This window comes from Chiloscyllium plagiosum, unplaced genomic scaffold (genome assembly GCF_037043375.1).
Source record: "Chiloscyllium plagiosum isolate Xiang-an unplaced genomic scaffold, Cpla_swu_hap1 HiC_scaffold_16, whole genome shotgun sequence".
NCBI lineage: Eukaryota > Metazoa > Chordata > Chondrichthyes > Orectolobiformes > Hemiscylliidae > Chiloscyllium > Chiloscyllium plagiosum.
The window spans coordinates 15,724,156-15,743,611 of record NW_028270154.1 but is presented as its reverse complement, the minus strand read 5'-3'; the positions used below and the strand labels follow the sequence as shown (position 1 = coordinate 15,743,611).

Here is a 19,456-nt window from a genome sequence, read left to right as displayed (position 1 = left end):
TCAACGGTCAACCACTCAACAGAACTGATACATGGCCTTCATTGGTGATTGACTTCAGCAGCTCCCCTGTCTAGCTACCTCAACCTTCACCAGGGTGAATGAAAATCAGGGAATTAAGGATTTTTAAGAGAATGGGGTGTCACTGTTGCTACAGGGATTTTGTATTTTCCACAATGTCAGGGGATCCCTGAAATGCCTCAATATTTTGGAAACTCCCTAAATTACCAGCAATGTCCCAGTCACGAAAGGACTCCCATATCTGTGTTGCATCTCACATTTTGACTGCCCTTAGAGCCCATGTGAGCCAGAAGATTGACATGATGCCCATGTTTTAACATTTTAATAGTGTACTCTGAGACCTCTCATTCCAACGTCCATCTCCTTAACTTCCAGCTTCCTTTGAGTAACTTTTGAAATATTATTAGTGAGGTGGCAATCTTGAGATCCTTTGCTCTTCAAAAGGACAAATATATATTCATGGGATATGGGCATCACTAGCTAGGCCAACATTTATTGCCCATCTCTAATTGCCTGGAGGGCAGTTAAGTGTCAGTCACATTGCTGTGGGTCTGGAGTCACATGTAGGCCCAGCCACATAAGGGCAGCAATTTACTTTCCTAAAGGACATTGGCTAAACCAGATGGGTTTTACGACAATCCAGTGCAGTTACATGGCTACCGTTAAGTTGGTCCCCATTTCTGATTTTATCAACTTTTCTTTTTGAATTTTGCCAGCTGTCATAATGGGATTGAAACCCATGTCCTCAGAACCTTGGCCTGACATCTTCTGCCATGAGGCTAGTGACATTATCACTTTGCCAATGCCTGCCCAGCTTAACCCTGGGGCGATGGCAACAGTGTCATGTCAATAAAACGCTGGGTCCAATTTCAGGCTGGCTTTTAGCCTTCCTCAGCATGCTGCCTGTGGGACCCTGTTGTAAACGAGGTAGTTGCTGAAATTTCTATATTAGATTAGATTAGATTACATTACATTACATTACAGTGTGGAAACAGGCCCTTCGGCCCAACAAGTCCACACCGACCCGCTGAAGCAACCCACCCATACCCCGACATTTACCACTTACCTAACACTACGGGCAATTTAGCATGGCCAATTCACCTGACCTGCACATCTCTGGACTGTGGGAGGAAACCGGAGCACCCGGAGGAAACCCACGCAGACACGGGGTGAACGTGCAAACTCCACACAGTCAGTCACCTGAGGCGGGAATTGAACCCGGGTCTCTGGCGCTGTGAGGCAGCAGTGCTAACCACTATGCCACCGTGCCGCCCACAACATGGGACTACACTTTAATGACTACAAAATACTTTGGGATGTTCTATGGTGTTGAATGGTGTGAAAGAAATACAAATCTTTTTTATAAAATAGCTTCAATTGCATTAACAGTGAAAAATTTCACTTGTAGCTGTCCCTAGAGTTGGGTAGAAAGGCTTTTGTACTTACTCTGAAGAACTCTTTTGTTGATCCAGCGTCAAGCGTTCCATAGGCGATCTCTGTCTGCTTTGCAAGGTCCTCTGCGCTCTCAATGGGAGACACCATTCGTTCGACTGTCAGGAAGGCAGCTAGATTTGCAGTGTAGGATGAGATGATGATCAAAGTGAAGAACCACCAAACTCCACCAACAATTCTGCCCGACAGAGATCTAAATATGGTCAAGAACATGGGGGTTGGGGGAGGAAATGACATGAAATGAAATGCATTAAAAAAAGACAGCACATTACTAGTCTTGAGTCAATGTGTGTGGTTTAGGAGTATTCACAACCACAAAAAACTTAACAGCTTCTGTCAAACCAGATCCCACTCCTGAGACCTTTGTGACCCCAGGCAGGGGTTAAAGGTAAGAGCTGCCCATGATTGATTACTGAGATTTCAGGTATTCCATGTTGATCGTCAGCACAAATATGACAATGACAGCCAACAATTTATTTCTCTAAATATGAGACTGCAAGTCAGAAGCTAAACCTATGAAGAAATGCAGTTCACCACAATCTTCTCAAAAACAGGTTGGGATGGGCAACAAACGCAGGTCTTGCCAGAAATGCTCAGATCCCAGGAAAGAATTTTTTTAAAAAGTCCGGTTTCTCAGCGCTGTGGTTTGATGGTAGGTTCCCAGGCCTCCCTTAAATACTCCATAAGATATCGGAGCTGAAGCAGCCCATTCAGCCCATTGAATTTGCTCCTCCATTCAGTGAAATCATGACTGATCTGAGAATCCTCAAGTCCTCTTTATTGCCTTTTTGCATCTACCCTGTCAAGTCCCCTAAGCATTTTGTTTGTTTCAATGAAGTTGCCTCTCATTTTTCTAAATTCCAATGAGTACAAGCCCAATCTGCTCAACCTTTCCTCATAAGACAGTCCCTCCCTAGCTGGTATCAGTCTAGTGAACCTTCTATGTTTTGTCTCCAATGCCAGTACATCTTTCCTTAGATAAGGGGTCCAAAACTGCACACACAATTGGAGTGATTGGAATCATCATAATATATTCCCTTTGCCAGTGGTGTTCTGGAAATACTGGACATGGTCTCCCATTTTCTTCCCATGACACTTGCAGTTTGACTTTGGCACTGTGCAAGTGGATGGATATTGAACAAATTCAAATCTTGCCTGCTTGGCCAGAGGATTAATGTACCCAAAGTGATCCTCTATCCGTATGGGGTGTCGTGCCATGTTCACAATTCCTCATCCAATTTGTACAATCCGTTTTAGCAGCAAATGTTCTTACGCCCAGTGCTGCGGGTGCCATGGGTCACAAAACATGTCTCAGTCAATCAGCAAGCTTAGACAAAGAATTGACCTGCTCCCCAGCTAATGGTGTGAAGCACTGTTAAACTTTATAAACCATAAGATGGACTTCTGATCAGTCAATAAACAGATAGCCTTAACAATCCACTGGATCAGCCAATCAGCTGTTTCTGGCTTAGACACATGATCCCACTTATAGTATATATTCATTCAGTAATCATGACTGACATGTTGACTTTGAGCTCAGATTGTTATTCACATTATGTTCAGGTCTCTGGAATCCTCTCCCCTAAACAGTTCTGGATGCTGAGGATCAGTTGGAGCAGACAGAATATTTTGTGTGGAAAAAATACAGTTAAAGGAGCGGCAAAGTGGCTAAAGAGAGTTGAGGCACAGATCAACCATGATGTTACTGAATGTTATCTTACCATTCCCACTTAGTATGCTTTTCTTTAGTTCTCATATGGTATGTGAGCTCCATTGGAAACACTAGCATTTGTTGCATATCCCTGACTGCTCTTGAATTGATTGGCTCTCTAGGCCATTTCAGAGGACAATTAAGAAGCATCAACCACATTGCTGTCATTCTGGGGTCACACGCAGGCCAGACCAGGTAAGGACAGCAGATTTCCGTCTTTCAAGGACACTGGGAACCAGGTGGCCTTTTTTGCTAAATGACAATCATTACTTTCAGCCTATCGATTCTTATCATTCCAGATATTAAAGGTTGAACTCAAATTCCACCAGCAGCCAAATCTAATACCCAGAACATTAAGCTGGAGGTGTGCAGTACTATCCAAGTGACAATGCCACTACATCAGCATCTCCCCTGGAATTAAATAGCCCTACCAAACTGTGATAAAAGAAGCTGCACTTTCAGTGGAGCCAAAACATAGATCTCCATGCTCACGTGCAGCTGGACTCCTCAGTACTCTGAACCGCTGTGTGTGAGCTCGTTGATCGGCTTCTCCATCAGGGTCCTTCAGTAAACATAGAATCCACATCTGAGTCTGCAACCTGGTGCACCCTCTCTCTTTGCCCTGGTACTTGCACACTTATGCTCTGTAATTTACCACATGAAGACCTCTGTTCGAGACCAACATCAAAGGTTAAGTGCAGTGCCAGTCTGAGCTGGTGCTTGTGAGAGTGAAACTGAGTGTGCAATCTTCAGGAAGGGTGAACCCCCTCTTCCTCCACAGGCTGAGCAGCTTCCATACCTTCAGCACCTGAAATACAAGGTTGAGACAAGAATGAAGTTTCATTGTGTAGGGAAAGCAAAGGGAGAGGGAGGTTTATGGGGTGGACTATGCACAGTTCACACAAAACGTGTGGAGTGGGATGGAAGTGAAAAGAGGAAATGGGGATGTAGATGTGAGCACAATTACAATGTTTAAAATACATTTGGATAAGTATATGAATAGGAAAGGTTTGGAGGGATATGGGCCAAGAGCAGGCAGGTTGGAGTAGATTGGTTTGGGATTATGTTCGGCATGGACAGATTGAACAGAAGGGTCTGTTTCCGTGCTGTATGACACTATGTCAATAAATTCTTCTTGATGTCTCCTCCGGTCTTGTCCTCATTAGGACTGAGTATCCCACTGCCTGGATTGACCAGGGTACCTTCTTTGAGAGGAGAGAGGGAGTGCAGATGTAAAGGCAAATCTAGTGGAAGCCTCCTCTCTCAGGCATTTGTTACTGACTGGTGGTGGTGCACTTTAGAAATGTAGCTCTTTAGCTAAGACACAGTGCACCAGATCTGAGATGTGGGAAGCAAAGACTAGAAATGAGAAGTACGATGAGAAGGAGGTGCACAGAATGTGACAAGTAATGGGGGGTGGGGGGGTGGGGGGGGGGGGGGGGGGAGTGGAAAGGTCAGTACTATGAGAATTGGGGCTGGGAATGGTGGTGATGGAGCAGGGAGCAGGAGAACATGTTTCTTACCTTGACAACACCATTCAGGTCACTGAGCTTCTTCCAGCATTGCAACCATGTCAAAATACAGCATTCACCACCTCAGCAAGCTCTTCCTCTTGGAGGTGGAGATATTGCCTAGAGGACAGTCTGCCCCTTGTTGGGTGTGGGTCTCTGTTCATCGATGACCTTGACCAGACTGCCCAAGGTAACACTGAAGACTTTAAGTATCCACTTAGAACTTGCTCCAAGTATTTTTCTAAACATGTTTGTAGTTAGAGTGGAACTCGCATTTCACAAGCTCCCATGCTTGAAATGTCATCTGAGATGGCCCCGAATCAGGCATCCAGCCAATGAACAGGGTAGATTAAGCTTGATACACACCTTCATCTTTATGGTTCACATAAATCTTACTTGTGTAGTTGTTACAGAGGCATCCAGCATTTGCAGTATAAATAGGGAAAGAGAGAGACAAGGATATAGGGCAGACCCTGTCTTTATGGGATAAACATTGAAAATGATAAAGAAACACACAGTAGCTACACCATTTAAACAGAGAGACTGACACCCTGCATATATAGCAGGAACACACAAAGGCATCCGATAGAATGGCCGGAGTCATAGAATGGACACAGTATAGAAAGAGGCTATAGGCTTGCTAAACCCATGCCAGATTTCTGCAAAATTAATTTAGTTACTATCAATTTCACTTCACCCTTTTCCAGAAATTGGCAAATGTTTTCCCTTCAGGTGCTTATCTAATTCCCTTTTAGAATAATGACTGAATCTAGCTCTACTACACATTCACACCATGTCAGTCAGATCCTAAACATGCATAATTGTTTTCTGACTCCTTGTCTCATCTTTGTTTCTTTTGGGAATCATTTTAAATCTGTGTCATCCAGTTCTCCCTTCTTCTCCAAACAATTTCTTTCATCAATTTTCTACACATTTCCCGAGGGGTCTCTCCCTTCTTGCACCTGGTTTATAATTGTGCTCATTTTTTCTCCTGAATCTTCTGACTGGAAATGTATCGCTTCACTCTTCTTAGGGTTAATTTTAATCTGCCATGTGTTTGTCCATTCCACTAGACTGCCTATGTTCTCTTGAAGCCTGTCACTATCCTCCTCATAGTTAACTGTATGTCCATAAGCAAATTTTGAAATTGTGCCTCATAGAGCCAAGTCTAAGCTGTTAAGGTCATATTTATCTTCACGCCAAACCTTGGGAAATCTCACTGTATACCCTCCTGTGATCTCAGAAACAATTGTTTCTCACGACTGTTTCCTGTCACACAGTCAAAACCGCACTCATAATTCTATTGTTCCTTTCATTCCATGGGCTTCCACATTGCTGGGAACGCTGTTAAGTGGCATTTTATCAAACACCTATTGGATATCCATGTACAATCCATCAACTCGCTCATCAACTATCTCAGTCACTTCATTACAAACTCAACCAAGTTATTTAAACACAATTTGCTTATAACAAATCCTTGCTGGCTTTCCTAAATTCATTTGCTTTTGTCTGTAACTGTTAAGTTTGTCGTGGATTAGCTTTGAAAGCTTTTCCATCATTCTTACTTTTGTGAAGATGGTAGTAATTCTCGTTCTCTGGTACTATACCTGCAGGTTATGGTGAGTAATAGCCTTCTGCTCATTTCTCCAGGTCTTAATTGTTGTCTCCCATGATAAGGAGCCTCCTATTTTCAGTAACAAATTGTCTCATATCATCATTCTCTTACTTTCTTTAATTTACATTCCTCTAATGTAATTTCAATGATCCCCTTTGACAAGTTCTCTTGCCTTAGCATATGGCTAATTCAATTTTGTTTGCCTTTCTTGATGATATTTGTTAATGATCCTTCCTTCTCTACTTTGGGACATAGAGATATACAGCACAGAAACAGACCCTTCAGTCCAACTCATCCATGCTGACCATTATCCTATATAAATCTAATCACATTTGGTCCATATCCCTCTAAACCTTTCCTATTCATATACGCATTCAGGTGCTTTTTAAATATTGTAATAGTATCAGCCTCCACCCTTCCTTTGGTAGCTCATTCCATGGACGCACCACCTTTTGCGTGAAAACGTTGCTCCTTAGGTCCCTTTTATATCTTTCCCCTCTCACCTTAAATCTATGCCCTCTAGTTTTGGAATCCCCTACCCCAGGGAAAATACCTTGCCTATTTACCCTACCCAATCCCCTCATGATTTTATAAACCTCTACAAGGTCACCCCTCAGCCTCCGATTCTCCAGGGAATATAGCCCCAGCCTATTCAGCCTCTCCCTTTAGCTCAAACCCCCCAACCCTGGCAAAATCCTCGTAAATCTTTTCTGAACCCTTTCAAGTTTCACAACATCTTTTCAATATCTGGGAGACCAGAATAGCACACAATACTCCAAAAGTGACCTAAACAATGTCCTGTACAACTGCAATATGACCTCCCAACTCCTATATTCAATGCACTGACCAATTAAGGCAAGCATACCAAACACCTTCTTCACTATCCTATCTACCTGTGACTCCATTTTCAAGGAGCTATGAACCTGCACTGCAAGATCTCTTTGTTCAGCAACACTCCCGAGGACCTTATCATTAAGTGGAAAAGCCCTGCCCTGATTTGGCTTTCCAAAATGCAGTACTTCACATTTATCTAAATTAAACTCTATCTGCCATTCCATGGCCCATTGGCTCACCTGAACAACCCTGTGTTCTCTCTAATTGATTTGTTGCATCCTTCTCAAGGACTACATTCCACAACTTCACAGAATGTAGATGTCTATTTTTCTCAATGTTCACACTTCAGCCCTGGACAAGATGCTCTGAATCACAGTCTTGATCATTATTTTCTAATGTCACCATTGATCATTCCATCAAAGTTAGTACTTCCTTAATTTGCTCCCTTCCTTAACTTAACATCCTTGGATGCATCTGATCCAGTTCGAAGCTCTTGTCAACTTTAAATGTTGATACCCTCTTAGACCATTTTTAAAACATTCAGTATCTTAGCTTTCTCCATGTCACAAAAAAGTTGTCACATCTTCTTCCTTGATAAAGACAGACACAGAATAATCATTTAGCCAAGTCCTCTGCTTCCATGCGTGTGTCTGCTTTTTACTTTCCAGTGAGCCCCACCTCTCCTCTGCATGTAGAAGATTTTGATATTTTGTTTTACATCAGCTGCCACCCTCTTCTCATTTTCTCTACATCACCCCAATTCCTTTCACAATTAACCTCCACAATTATCATCAATTCGGGTTGGCGGGGTGGCGCAGTGGCTCATTGGTTAGCACTGCTGCCTCACAGCACCAGGGACCTAGGTTCGCTTCCAGCCTCAGGCGACTCTCTGTGTGGAATTTGCACATTCTCCCCATGTCTGCATGGGCTTCCTTCCACAGTCCAAAGATGAGCAGGCTAGATGGATTGACCATGCTAAATTGCCCACAGTATTCAGGGACGTGTAGGTTAGGTGCATTAATCAGGGGTAAATGTAGAACAATGGGGAATGTGTTTGGGTGGGATACTCTTCCGAGGTTCAGTGTAAACTTGTTGGGCTGAAAAGCCTGTTTCCATACTGTAGGGATTCTAAGGTAACATCTGACATGTTTCTATTTTCTGTATCTCCCAATCACGGGTTAGCTCTCTCTTCTGTTACTTTACATTCCCGTTTCATGAGAACACATCTTGACTTTGCACTGAACCTCATTATTTAAAGACAGCTCATATTTTGATCACAATTGTGTTTGTCAATCTTTGAATTCAGTTTACCCAGGAAAGATCTCATCTCAATCTATAAATGTTTGCAGGACCATTCATCTGTACACGCACTATGGAATCATCTACTGGTATCTGAACTTCCTTCTCTCCACCTAATGCACTGTTGAAGCTTTGTGGTGCTGTAATCTGGGCTCTGGTTGCACTCCCCAAAGGAATGATCATCTTCAATAGTATTCAGAACCAAAATATTTTATAATGAGTATTTACACAATAAGCAAACAGGAAGTCATAGATCACATATGCAGTATAAACACCAGTGAAAGGTGTATAGAGTATTGGCAAACAATGGCATGCTGTATTTGTAATTTAAGACTCATAGATTCATATAGTACAGAAAAGGCCCTTCAGCCCATTGAGTCAACACCAACATAACTACCACTAAAGGCACGCTAATCCCAATTTCCTGCACTTGCCCTATATCTTTGAATGTTATGATATTTGAAGTACTCATCCAAATATTTTTAAAGGTTGTAAGGTTTCCAACCTCCATTAGTAGGCAGTGCATTCCAGATTCCCACCACCCTCTGAGTGAAAAAAAGGTTCTCAATCCCCTTTGAATTTCCTGTCCTCTTACACTAAAACTATGCCCTTTTGTGATTGACCCCTCAACCAAGGGGAACTGCTGCTCTCTATTCAGCCTGTCCATACACCTCAATTATAAGGTCACAATAAATCTCAGAATTTACAGTATTAATGCATAAAAAGTGAAAATTTACAATAGAAACAGCTCAGAGTGGTAACCCCAGTTTTACATTTTTTTGATAAATGTATCTTGAACGTACGTGTCACTGGCTAGGGCAGTATTTGTTGTCCTGGAGAAGGTAATGGTGAGCCATCTTCTGGAACTACTGCAGTTCATTTGGTGCAGGTACACTCACGGTTCCAGGATTTTCAAGTAGTGACAATAAGGGAATAGTGGTATGATTCTAAGTTAAGATAATAAATGACTAGGAGGGGAACTTGCAGGAGCTGGTGTTCCAATGTATCTGCTGCCCTTGTCCTTGTAGACGGTAGAGGCTGCATTTTAGGAAAATTTTGGCTACAGAGCTTTGGTGAGTTGCATCTTATAGATGGTACACATTTCTGTCACTGTGCATTGATGCAGGAGAGAATAAATCTTAAAAAGTGCTAGATGGGATGGCAATTAAGTGTGTGGCCTTGTCATGGAATGGTATTGAGTTTCATTGAATCCCTTCAGTGTGGAAGCAGGCCCTTCGGCCCAACAGGTCCACACTGACCCTCTGAAGAGTAACCCATCCAGACCCATTCCCTTACCCTATATTTAACCCTGGCTAATGCACCTAACCTACACATCCCTGAATAGTATGGGCAATTTAGCATGGCCAATTCACCTAACCTGCACATCTTTGGATCGTGGGAGGAAACCAGAACACCTGGAAGAAACCGACACAGACATGCGCAAACTCCACAAAAGCATTTGCCCAAGGCTGGAACTGAACCCAGGTCCCCAGCGCAATGAGGCAGCAGTGCTAACCACTGGGCCATGCTGGCCCATTGAGGCCCTTGAGTGTTGCTGGAATTTTAACAACAGGGTAAATGGAGAGTATTCCAACACTCTCCTAACTTGTGTTTTGTAGACGTTGGGCAGAGTTTGCTAACACAAGAGGTGAGTTACTTGCCTTTGATTTGCTCGCGTATCTACAGTACGTATATGCTTGGTCCAATTAAGATTCTGTTCAACTGAATAAAGAATAGTTTTGATGAGGATTGTCTCATTGATGTTGGATTTAAGGGCTTTGAGAAAGCATTTGGCAAACTACAGTGATGGACTATTTAGCAAAATTACAAGTCATGAGACTAAAGGGCAATTCTAGTTTGGAGTCGAGAGTGTGGTGCTGGAAAAGCACAGCAGGTCAGGCAGCATCTGAAGAGATGGAGAATCAACGTTTCAAGCATAAGTCCTTCATCAAGGATGAGGCCATACCCGAAACATCAATTCTCCTGCTCCTCGTGTGCTGCCTGACCTGCTATGCTTTTTCAGCACCACACTTTTGACTCTGATCTCCAGCATCTGCAATCCTCACTTCCTACTAATTGTAGTTTGGACACAACATTGGCAAAGTGACAGAAAGCAGACAGCACTAGCAAATGGTTGAGTTTTCAAGTGAGACATATATAATGGAGTTCCGCAGGGACACTTCTTTTTGAGCAATCGTAATGACTTGGACTTGGGAATACAGAACAACCTCGGTTATCCAAACGAGATGGGTGGGGAGTATTCTGATCGGATAACTGATTGTTGGGATAACTGATCTGATCGCAAATAAAGGAAGCATTTACAAGATCTTGAGATCTTGTTCAGATAATTTGAAATTCGGATAACTGATGTTCAGATAACCGAGGTTGTTCTGAACATCTCATAATCAATATAAAGTTCAGAATGTCGTAAACAGTGAGAAGGGTAATAGCAGACTTCAAGAGGAGCAAAATAATGCAGATGCTGGAGAGCTGAAATAAAAGCAAAGTGATGGACAAACTCAGCAGGTCTGTCATCATCTGTGTAAAGGGAAACTGAATTAATGTCTTGTGTCCAATGGCTCATTTTCAGCAGAAGAGTCCAAAGAGTCTGTTCCAATGAAGAGTCATATTGGACTCAAAAGCATTAGCTCCATTCCTGTCTATCCGTAAACGTTGCACTTTTCCAGCACTTTTGGTTTTATTTCAGAAGGACTTCGGCAGGCTGGTGAAATGAGTAGACACACAGCAAATGGAATTTAATTGTGAGAAGATAGAACTGTTGCATTTTGATAATAAAAATGATGAGGCAATTTTAACTAAAGGACATTCACAGTAAGACGTCCCCACTTTTAACTCAAATCCTCCTGCAATGAAGGCTAGTAAACCATTTGTCTTTCCAACTGCTTGCTTCACTTGCCTTTTGATTTTCATTGACTGCTCCCTCACTACACCATTGGTTCCCTAACGTTTCTTGCAGTCTATTTGTGTCCTCATTTGTGAAGTCACAACCAAAGTGTGTGATCAATTCTTCTGCTGTTTTTTTGTTCCTCCTTATACTTTCTCCTGTTTTTGACAGTAGGGGATCCACATTTGTCACGACAAATCTTGATGTTTCATTTACAGAAGCTTTTACAATCAGTTTCTATGCTCCTTGCATTTTTACTTTCACACTCTTGATCAAACCTTCTGGTCTTTTCTGCTGAGTTCTAAAAATCTAATCCTCAGGTTTTCTGGTTTTTCTGGCAATTTTATATGTCTCTTCTTTGGATCTAATACTAGCCCTAATGTTTTTCATACACTAAGGTTGAGCCACCTTTTATTTTTATGTCAGATAGCAATGAATAATTGGTATAATTCATGCACATCCGCTTTCAACATGAACCATTGCCTACCCACGGTCAACCATTACAATTGAAAGTTCCTCAATCCATCCTCGCCAGTTTGAACTTCATACCTCATGTTTAGAAAAAGGACTCTTGGTTCAGATTCGACAACTTAATTCACCATCTTAATGAAGAATTCTATAACATTATGGTTCTTCCAAGGGATATCACACAAGACTACTAATTAATCTTTTCTCATTGCACAGTACCCAGGCTGGAATAGCCTGCTCTCTGACTGGTTCTTCAACATATATGTCTAAAAATCCATGCATACACTCCAGAAAATTCTCCTCTAAAGCCTGTAAGTGCATTAAATTATATTATTGTGGGGGGTCAAAATCCAACCCTCAACAATGTTTTCTGCCCACTGGTATTTCTCATCTCCTTTACTAACATTGTCACCCCATCTCTTTCCTTTTTTGCCTGTCCTTCATAAACCATGAATACATCTGGAGGATGTTTAGTTCCCATCCTTGGTAACCTGAAACTATGTCTCTCAAATTATAACTATATCACACCCATCCATATCTATTGCATTGCTAATTCATCCACCTTATTGTGAATGCCCTTTGTGAAACTTCTAGAACTGTCTTTTTAACTTATTTGATTATCTTAGCTTTATTTTGCTCTATGGTCCCCAGAGCTGAGATGAGAAGAATTTTTTACACAGCAAATAATATTCTGTAGGCGTGGTACAAACAAATTCAACTGTAAAAATCAAAAGTAAATGTAATAAATACTTGATCACAATATAACAGTTGCATCAGTAGAATTAACTGGATAATTCTTTTGAAGGGCCAGCACAGACACAATGGATCAGTTAGCCTTCTTCTGTGATGCAACATTCTGAGAGTTTTAGTGGTGGGCAGCCAATTAGGATGGCTAAGGCTCCAATTAGGAGCAACTTTATCGTCCAGTTCACATTTTGCCACTGGTGATGATCTGTCACATGAAGAGGTCAATAGAGCAGAACTCTCAATGGTAATTCAGGGGCCAGCATAACCACTCCTGTGGCCCAAGTGTTTCATGTGCAATTCAATAGGCAATAGACAATAGGTGCAGGAGTAGGCCATTCTGCCCTTTGAGCCTGCACCACCATTCATTATGATCATGGCTGATCATCCTCAATCAGTATCCTGTTCCTGCCTTATCTCCGTAACCCTTGATTCCACTATCCTTGAGAACTCTCTCCAACTCTTTCTTCAACGAATCTAGAGATTGGGCCTCCACTGCCTTCTGGGGCAGAGCCACTCTAAGTGGCCTGCTGTGATGGTGTTCCTCAGTTTTGATTTGGATCTCACCTCCAGGGGACCTCAATGTTCGAGTATCCATACAGTTCCCTAACTGTCTCAGAATTGCCGACCCTTCCAGAGGGACCTCAAACACTTACCTATTTTAATACTGAGATAAATACCAAAATTTGTCAATACAAACAAATATGGTGAGACAAATAAAGAGAGGAATTCAAAACAAATGTAACTGATTGTGGATAGCCTTACCAAATAAGAAGCTAGCTGCAGCAGGAATGTTAACATATGGAAGTGTGAGGTGATGCATTTTTAATAGAAGAGATAGAGAGAGGATGTATGGTCTCACTGGACAGGGACAGGGATACCTGGGGAATCCATGTGCATTGATCTGTGAAAGTGACAGGACGCATTGACAGAGTAATTAGCAAAACACATGGGTTCTTAGACAATACAGAGAGAAGTATTGAGTATAAAAGCAGGGAAGTTGTGCCAAAACGTGATAAAGCTCTGGCCACAACTACAGTATTACACCCTCTTCTTAGTCAATGGATTGAGAAGGATTTGAAGGTCCTTGAAAAGTTGCAAAACAGACACCAGAATCGTTCCAGGAAACAGGGGCTTTAGGTTCATGGTTAGGCTAGGAAGGCCAAGATTACTCTTCTTGGAACAAAGGAGATTGGGGGATGATTTTATGGATCAAAAGATTTTAATAAATTTAGATAAGATAGACAAAGAAAAGCTAGGCTAAGAGAAACTCTTTCAATTAGTTGAAGGTGCAAAGACCAGATTTAAGGTTGTGGGAAGAGTTATACTCGGGATGAGAGGAAGAAATTTTTAAGCATAGTGTTGTAATGAGCTAGAATCTGCTGCTGAATGAGTTCAAAAGCAAGTTGGATGGATGCAAGTGGAAAACTGCCTTGCAGAGTTATCATGATAAGTTGAGAAACGTAATTAGTAGAGAACTAATATGGACCTGATAGGCCAAATGGCCTCTTTCTATGCTGTCATTACTGTGCATGACTCTAAATGGTCCACATCTTTGGTGTAGAATTTTAAAGATCCTAAATTGCCTTCAACAATCACAAAACAGATTAGTAATTATTTTCTCAAAGTGTATGATTTTGCGCTGAAATTTGCAATGGTTTATTAACTTAATTCTCCCAAACCAGTACAGTATACATAAAAAAACATTTTTGATTTGAAAACTGTTAAGTATTTGGCTTTTATGTCACATATATTTATTACCATTCACCCTTACCAACCTCTCCCATTACTGGATTTCATGTCACTTATGATCTAGAACACATCTTCAATAAATGGCAATGGGACTAAGTGATCAAATATTGAACCATTTACTGTGTGAATGTATCCTCCTCTACTCAAATCAAGCCAGGTTCCGTAAAGAGAATCTACTTTGCGCAAATAGTGTTTAGCACACTCCTCCGTACATGACCAGGGAAGTTACGCACTGAATTTTGGTTAAGCCACGTATGGAAGAACAGGTTTGAGGAACTAAATAGCCAACTTCTGTTCCTGTGCACTATTCTGGTTGCGATATTATAAAGAGGAGATAATGACACTGCAGTGGGTGAGAGGCAGATTGAGATCTATATAGAAAATACTTTTGTATCCTCTTTTATGTCGACTGTCTCTTCACATTCTCTTTGTTTGTCATTTCTTCTTCAGTTTTCCTTCATACGTGTAGGATTCAATTTGGCTCTTCATGAAATAATAAACCCATTGCTGACCTGAAGACTTTTCCTTCCATTTCATTTTAATTTTTGCATCTTTTGTCAACAAAGAAACTGTAGTTTTAGTTGATCATCCTTTCCATCTTGTGTGACTGGAGCTGTTCTCCTTTTTTTTTTGCATTTCCTATTTATATTTTTAATCATTGCAACATGCACTTCAATTTACTGCTGGATGGTTTTGTACCCTTATATTACAAATCATGTTGATAAAATGATATTTCATTTCAATGGTCAGACTAAATATTACACTACATTACACTAAGGATAATTAGGAGTCTTAAAAATAAGAACTAGCCAGCAGTAAAAGTATGACAACATTGTAGTGAGAGCTGTTGGTTGAAGTATGCTTTAATGCTTTCAACCAGAGATTGTTCCTTTGTTGTACGCTAATTTATGTTTTAGCATACTTGCATGAAGAGGAAAAAACATTTTGTGAATAACATAAGCACCTCTCCATTTGACCCTCAATATCAAGTACCAAATCCTATAACATTAGATTAAAGTTAATACGTAAGGCAAAAGTGCACAATTCTACAAAAGGGAAAATAGTGTATATGTTGACCATCACAAGTAAAGTGCAAAATAGAAACAGGCAATATCTAGTCTCGACAAAATTCATCAAGAATTGTTTCACAAACAAACACTCTGGAAATATGAAAAGCCAACATTTCTAAAGTTATCTCTTCCACCAAGGCATGTTTGCTCAGCTATACAGTATAGAAATGCCATGGTACTAGTTTACGTCTGTTACATCAAGTAGGTTCAAGAATGGCGAGTGGACATTTGAATGAACACTGCACAGTTTCACAGATCTTCTTCATTACAGACAACTACAATTTTGTGCTGACGTAACAGACTAATTTCTATTGAAGCAATCAGTTCCAGCACTGATACTGAAAACATTTAATCAGCATCCTTTTAGGGAACTTTGGCAAAGACAAATTCCACCCTGTGAAATACAGCTTTTGAATGAAACTACCTTGTTATATTCTTCTGGCTATATAAAACAGTGAATAATAACAGTTAGCATATTCCTCAGTATGTAATGAGTGCCTGCACTGTTCAAATTATAGCACATTGGAAAAGGAAAGAAAAGCTTGATTTTCAATAGCGCTTTTTTTGACCTCAGGTTTGCCCAAAGTACTTTACAACCAACAAGATATATTTGAAATGTAATCACGATGGAAATATAGGAAACCCAACAAGACAACTTGCATGTAGCAAGCACCCACAGACAGCAGCAGCATTAATGATTAATAATCTCATTTTTCAAAAAGATGAATTATAAGAATCATGAATGATTGACTATTGCATACTGCTCAGCTTATAAAACAGTAACTGATAGGAATCAGTACAATCCTTGATATATAGAAAGCAAATATTAGACATCAATACAGTCCTTGGTGTATATATAAGTGAGTAATAGGCATGAATATATCCTCTACACATATAAAACAGGTTCATTATGCTCTTCACTACATAAAGCAGTGAATGACAGACTGCAGTGTACCACTCAGTTGATAAAACATTGAATAGCAGGGTTAAGTATAGATATCAGCACATAATACAGTGAATGGCAGGCTCTATTATCCTCCCTGACTCATAAAACTGCGAATGATGTACTTTAGTAAAGCATTCAGCTGACAAAACATTGGATGGTAGAGTTATCCTATTCCTTTGTGCATAAAGCCATGAATTGGATGCTTAACTATATTCTCCCTGTGTAAAATGTACATCTATACAGCTTAATATTGACCTTTTTACAAAGAAATGCAGATAATTGGCAAACGACAAGAAAACACGAATGATAATGCATAAGTGAGATGCTTGCTACTTTGGCAGGCTTGCCAGACAGTCTCAACTGGCTGCGCAGATTATGGAGAGAGTGTGGCTCCAAAGCTGCAAACGGCATCTTACAGAGCTCGGTGCCCACTTTCTTTCTACCAGGGAACACATCGGCAACTCCATAGCAGTGCTCCCAGACTAGTTCAGGATTGAGCAACTGCTAACTCAGCTTCCTTGGCAGCGCAGGTGGAGGTTTCCAACATCTCACTGCTACAAATAATGCTCAGACGTACCTTATGATAGTGGCTGCCATCTTGACTTCAGATCACTTAGAAACATAAAATATAGGAGCTCATTTGACCCTTGAGCCTGTTCCTCATTTAATATGATCATGGCTGATCATTGAGCTCAATGCTTTAATCCTCCCTCCCCCCATATCTCTTGATCCCCTTAGCAACAAGAACTATATCTATGTCCAGGTCAGTGTTCACATGAGCCGCAGTCCAGAAATTTGCTTCATCCGATTATTCGACATTCCTATGGCTCCCAGCCTGTGGGAGTGGAAAAGGACTTCATGGAACTCAAACCTGCCACCCTCACACAGTGTGATAATAATTGCTCTCATAACTGCTACTCTTTCAGTCTCTGTTGGTCAATTAACCCAGACTGCTAACTGTTCAGACTGCTGCTAGGCTGGTGTAGTCCAAAGCCTGCACCTTAAGGCCATCACAAGTCCTCTGACCTCAAGCGATGGGATGGTGGATAGAGTCATTGGTCACATATCGAAGGGTTAGTCCTTGTTGTGAAATGCCCATTCTCTTATTCGGCTTAAAGGCCTGAAGACAGTGTTTAGTTAGACCAGTGCAGGACAAAACCATCATGCTTGTTTTGAGGACATTGGGCTCTCACCAAGCTGAACTTCTTGGTGTGATCATTGCAAGTCACAGAGACTTGGCACATGGGGTTCCAGTATCGCTCACTGCTGGCTGCAGAGACACGTGTCACAGTTGATGTTGCCTTCTACCCTGGAAAATCCAAAGGCTCTTCCAATTGCTCTTCATCTGTCAAGGAGAAGTGGATGAAGTCCTATCTCCTGTGCACAGTGCCTCTGTGACTACCCTGAGGCACCCATGAATAGCGAGCTGTGAGATGTTACTGACATCACTGCTTCTGTTTTGAAGGAGCGACTTATGTAAAACGTTAAGGCAAACTGACCTGTATGTCCCACTGGATCATCCTCACTCTGTTTTAAGGAGGTGGCAAATCCCCTAATGACCTCTTTATTGATGTGCTGTTCTGACTTGTTAATAAGATGCTCCAGAAAAATCTTTGGTGGGCAGAACATTTTCTGTTGAGCACTTCACTCCCCTCCCTCCCTTCTCTCTGTCATGATCATGTTGCAGATTAGTATTGCAAATAAAAAGAACCTGGCTCCACCTCAATGTAAGTACTGGATTTTTGTCTTTTCCTATACGCAGCGAATATTTCAAATTTGTTTCAGCAAAGCAACACACAGCTTTCATAAGCCCAACATTGGTAACAGTAGGTTATAAACATATCAGCTGTAACCTGCTGAACTGACCCTTCAGTAGCTCCAGAAGACAGGCCATTTTGTTTTAGAAGGTTTGTTACTTTAGAATGAAGGTACATGCTGCCTGTACATACATACACTGATCAAATTTGTGTTCCTGAATTTACAACAGTCAACTTGGCTCTTTGTTGTATCATTGCTGAATCCTTCTGTTACATGCTGCAAACGGAAATATAGCATCTCACTTTGAGTCTAAAATCAGTGTTATACTCTTTATATAAAACTGTGAATGATGAGTTTTAATACATGCCTTTGCATATTGTTCTGTGAGCATTGTTTCTTTCCCATAGTATTGATTAACAAACTTTCATTCTCAGTCAATTTATAAGACTGAATGAATGTTGTAGTATATGCATTTTCACTGTAACTAATAGGCGTTACATTCTTGATCTCTATATAAACAGTAAATGTTAGGATGTGGTCCATCCCTCTTTATACAAACTGTTCATTTTAAGCTTTAACGTATTCCTGGGTGGCAGATGCAAAAGGTGCTTCAGTATGTTCCCTGTATATGAAAAGGACAAGTGACTGGTTGCAATATACCACTCGATAATAAAACATTAATGAGGGGCATCCCAAAGAACCCATTCACATACAAAACAGTCCAAAAGTAACGTTTTTGGTAACTTACACAATTAAGCTTCAGTACACTCGTCAGCATTAAAAGCAGCAAATGTTCGGCTTAAGTCCTTTGTACTTTCATATGCCACTTAATTGATAAACCATTGAAAATCAGGAATTACTATTTTCCTTGGTGCACAATTCAACTAAAACCAGGCAGTTCATAAAATTGTGAATGATATACTATATTACAGCATTCTTCTGATAAACATGGAATAGCAATGTTATGATGTATAAACACATGAATGAACGTATATACTACGTGTAACAGAATAATATGTCTTTTTGTATACACCTGTGTACCTAAAATAGTGACTAAATGACTTTGTTTTACTGTTTGGTACATGGAACATTGAATGATTGGTCTAGAAATTGGTAAAACTCTGTTTCCGGTGATTAGTCCACAACTTGTGATGAGCCCACACCAATTCTGAGCTTGGCACTCCTCCCACCTCACTGTCAGGACTGTCATGCAGCCCTGAGTGCATCACAAGTTACACATCTCTGCAGCACTGCTGATGGTTGCTGTACACAACAGGCGTCCTGACAACATTGTAGGAAAAGCAGGTGTTCCAGCCAGCCTACCTGCTTTAAAGGAAGGTTTCCTTCAAAGTGAAACTTCATTGGCTGGGAGA

At 40.9% G+C, this 19,456-nt stretch overlaps 1 protein-coding gene across 4 annotated transcripts in view; it reads right to left on the bottom strand.

The window, feature by feature from the left end:
• Window positions 1–19,456, bottom strand: part of LOC122556483 (glutamate receptor 1) — a 208,569-nt gene that overhangs the window by 25,455 nt on the left and 163,658 nt on the right. For all 4 annotated transcript variants that reach the window (XM_043703159.2, XM_043703161.2, XM_043703160.2 and 1 more), the window contains exon 12: window positions 1,465–1,663. In XM_043703159.2, the coding sequence (XP_043559094.1) occupies window positions 1,465–1,663 (199 nt within the window). The remainder of the gene's footprint in view (window positions 1–1,464; window positions 1,664–19,456) is intronic.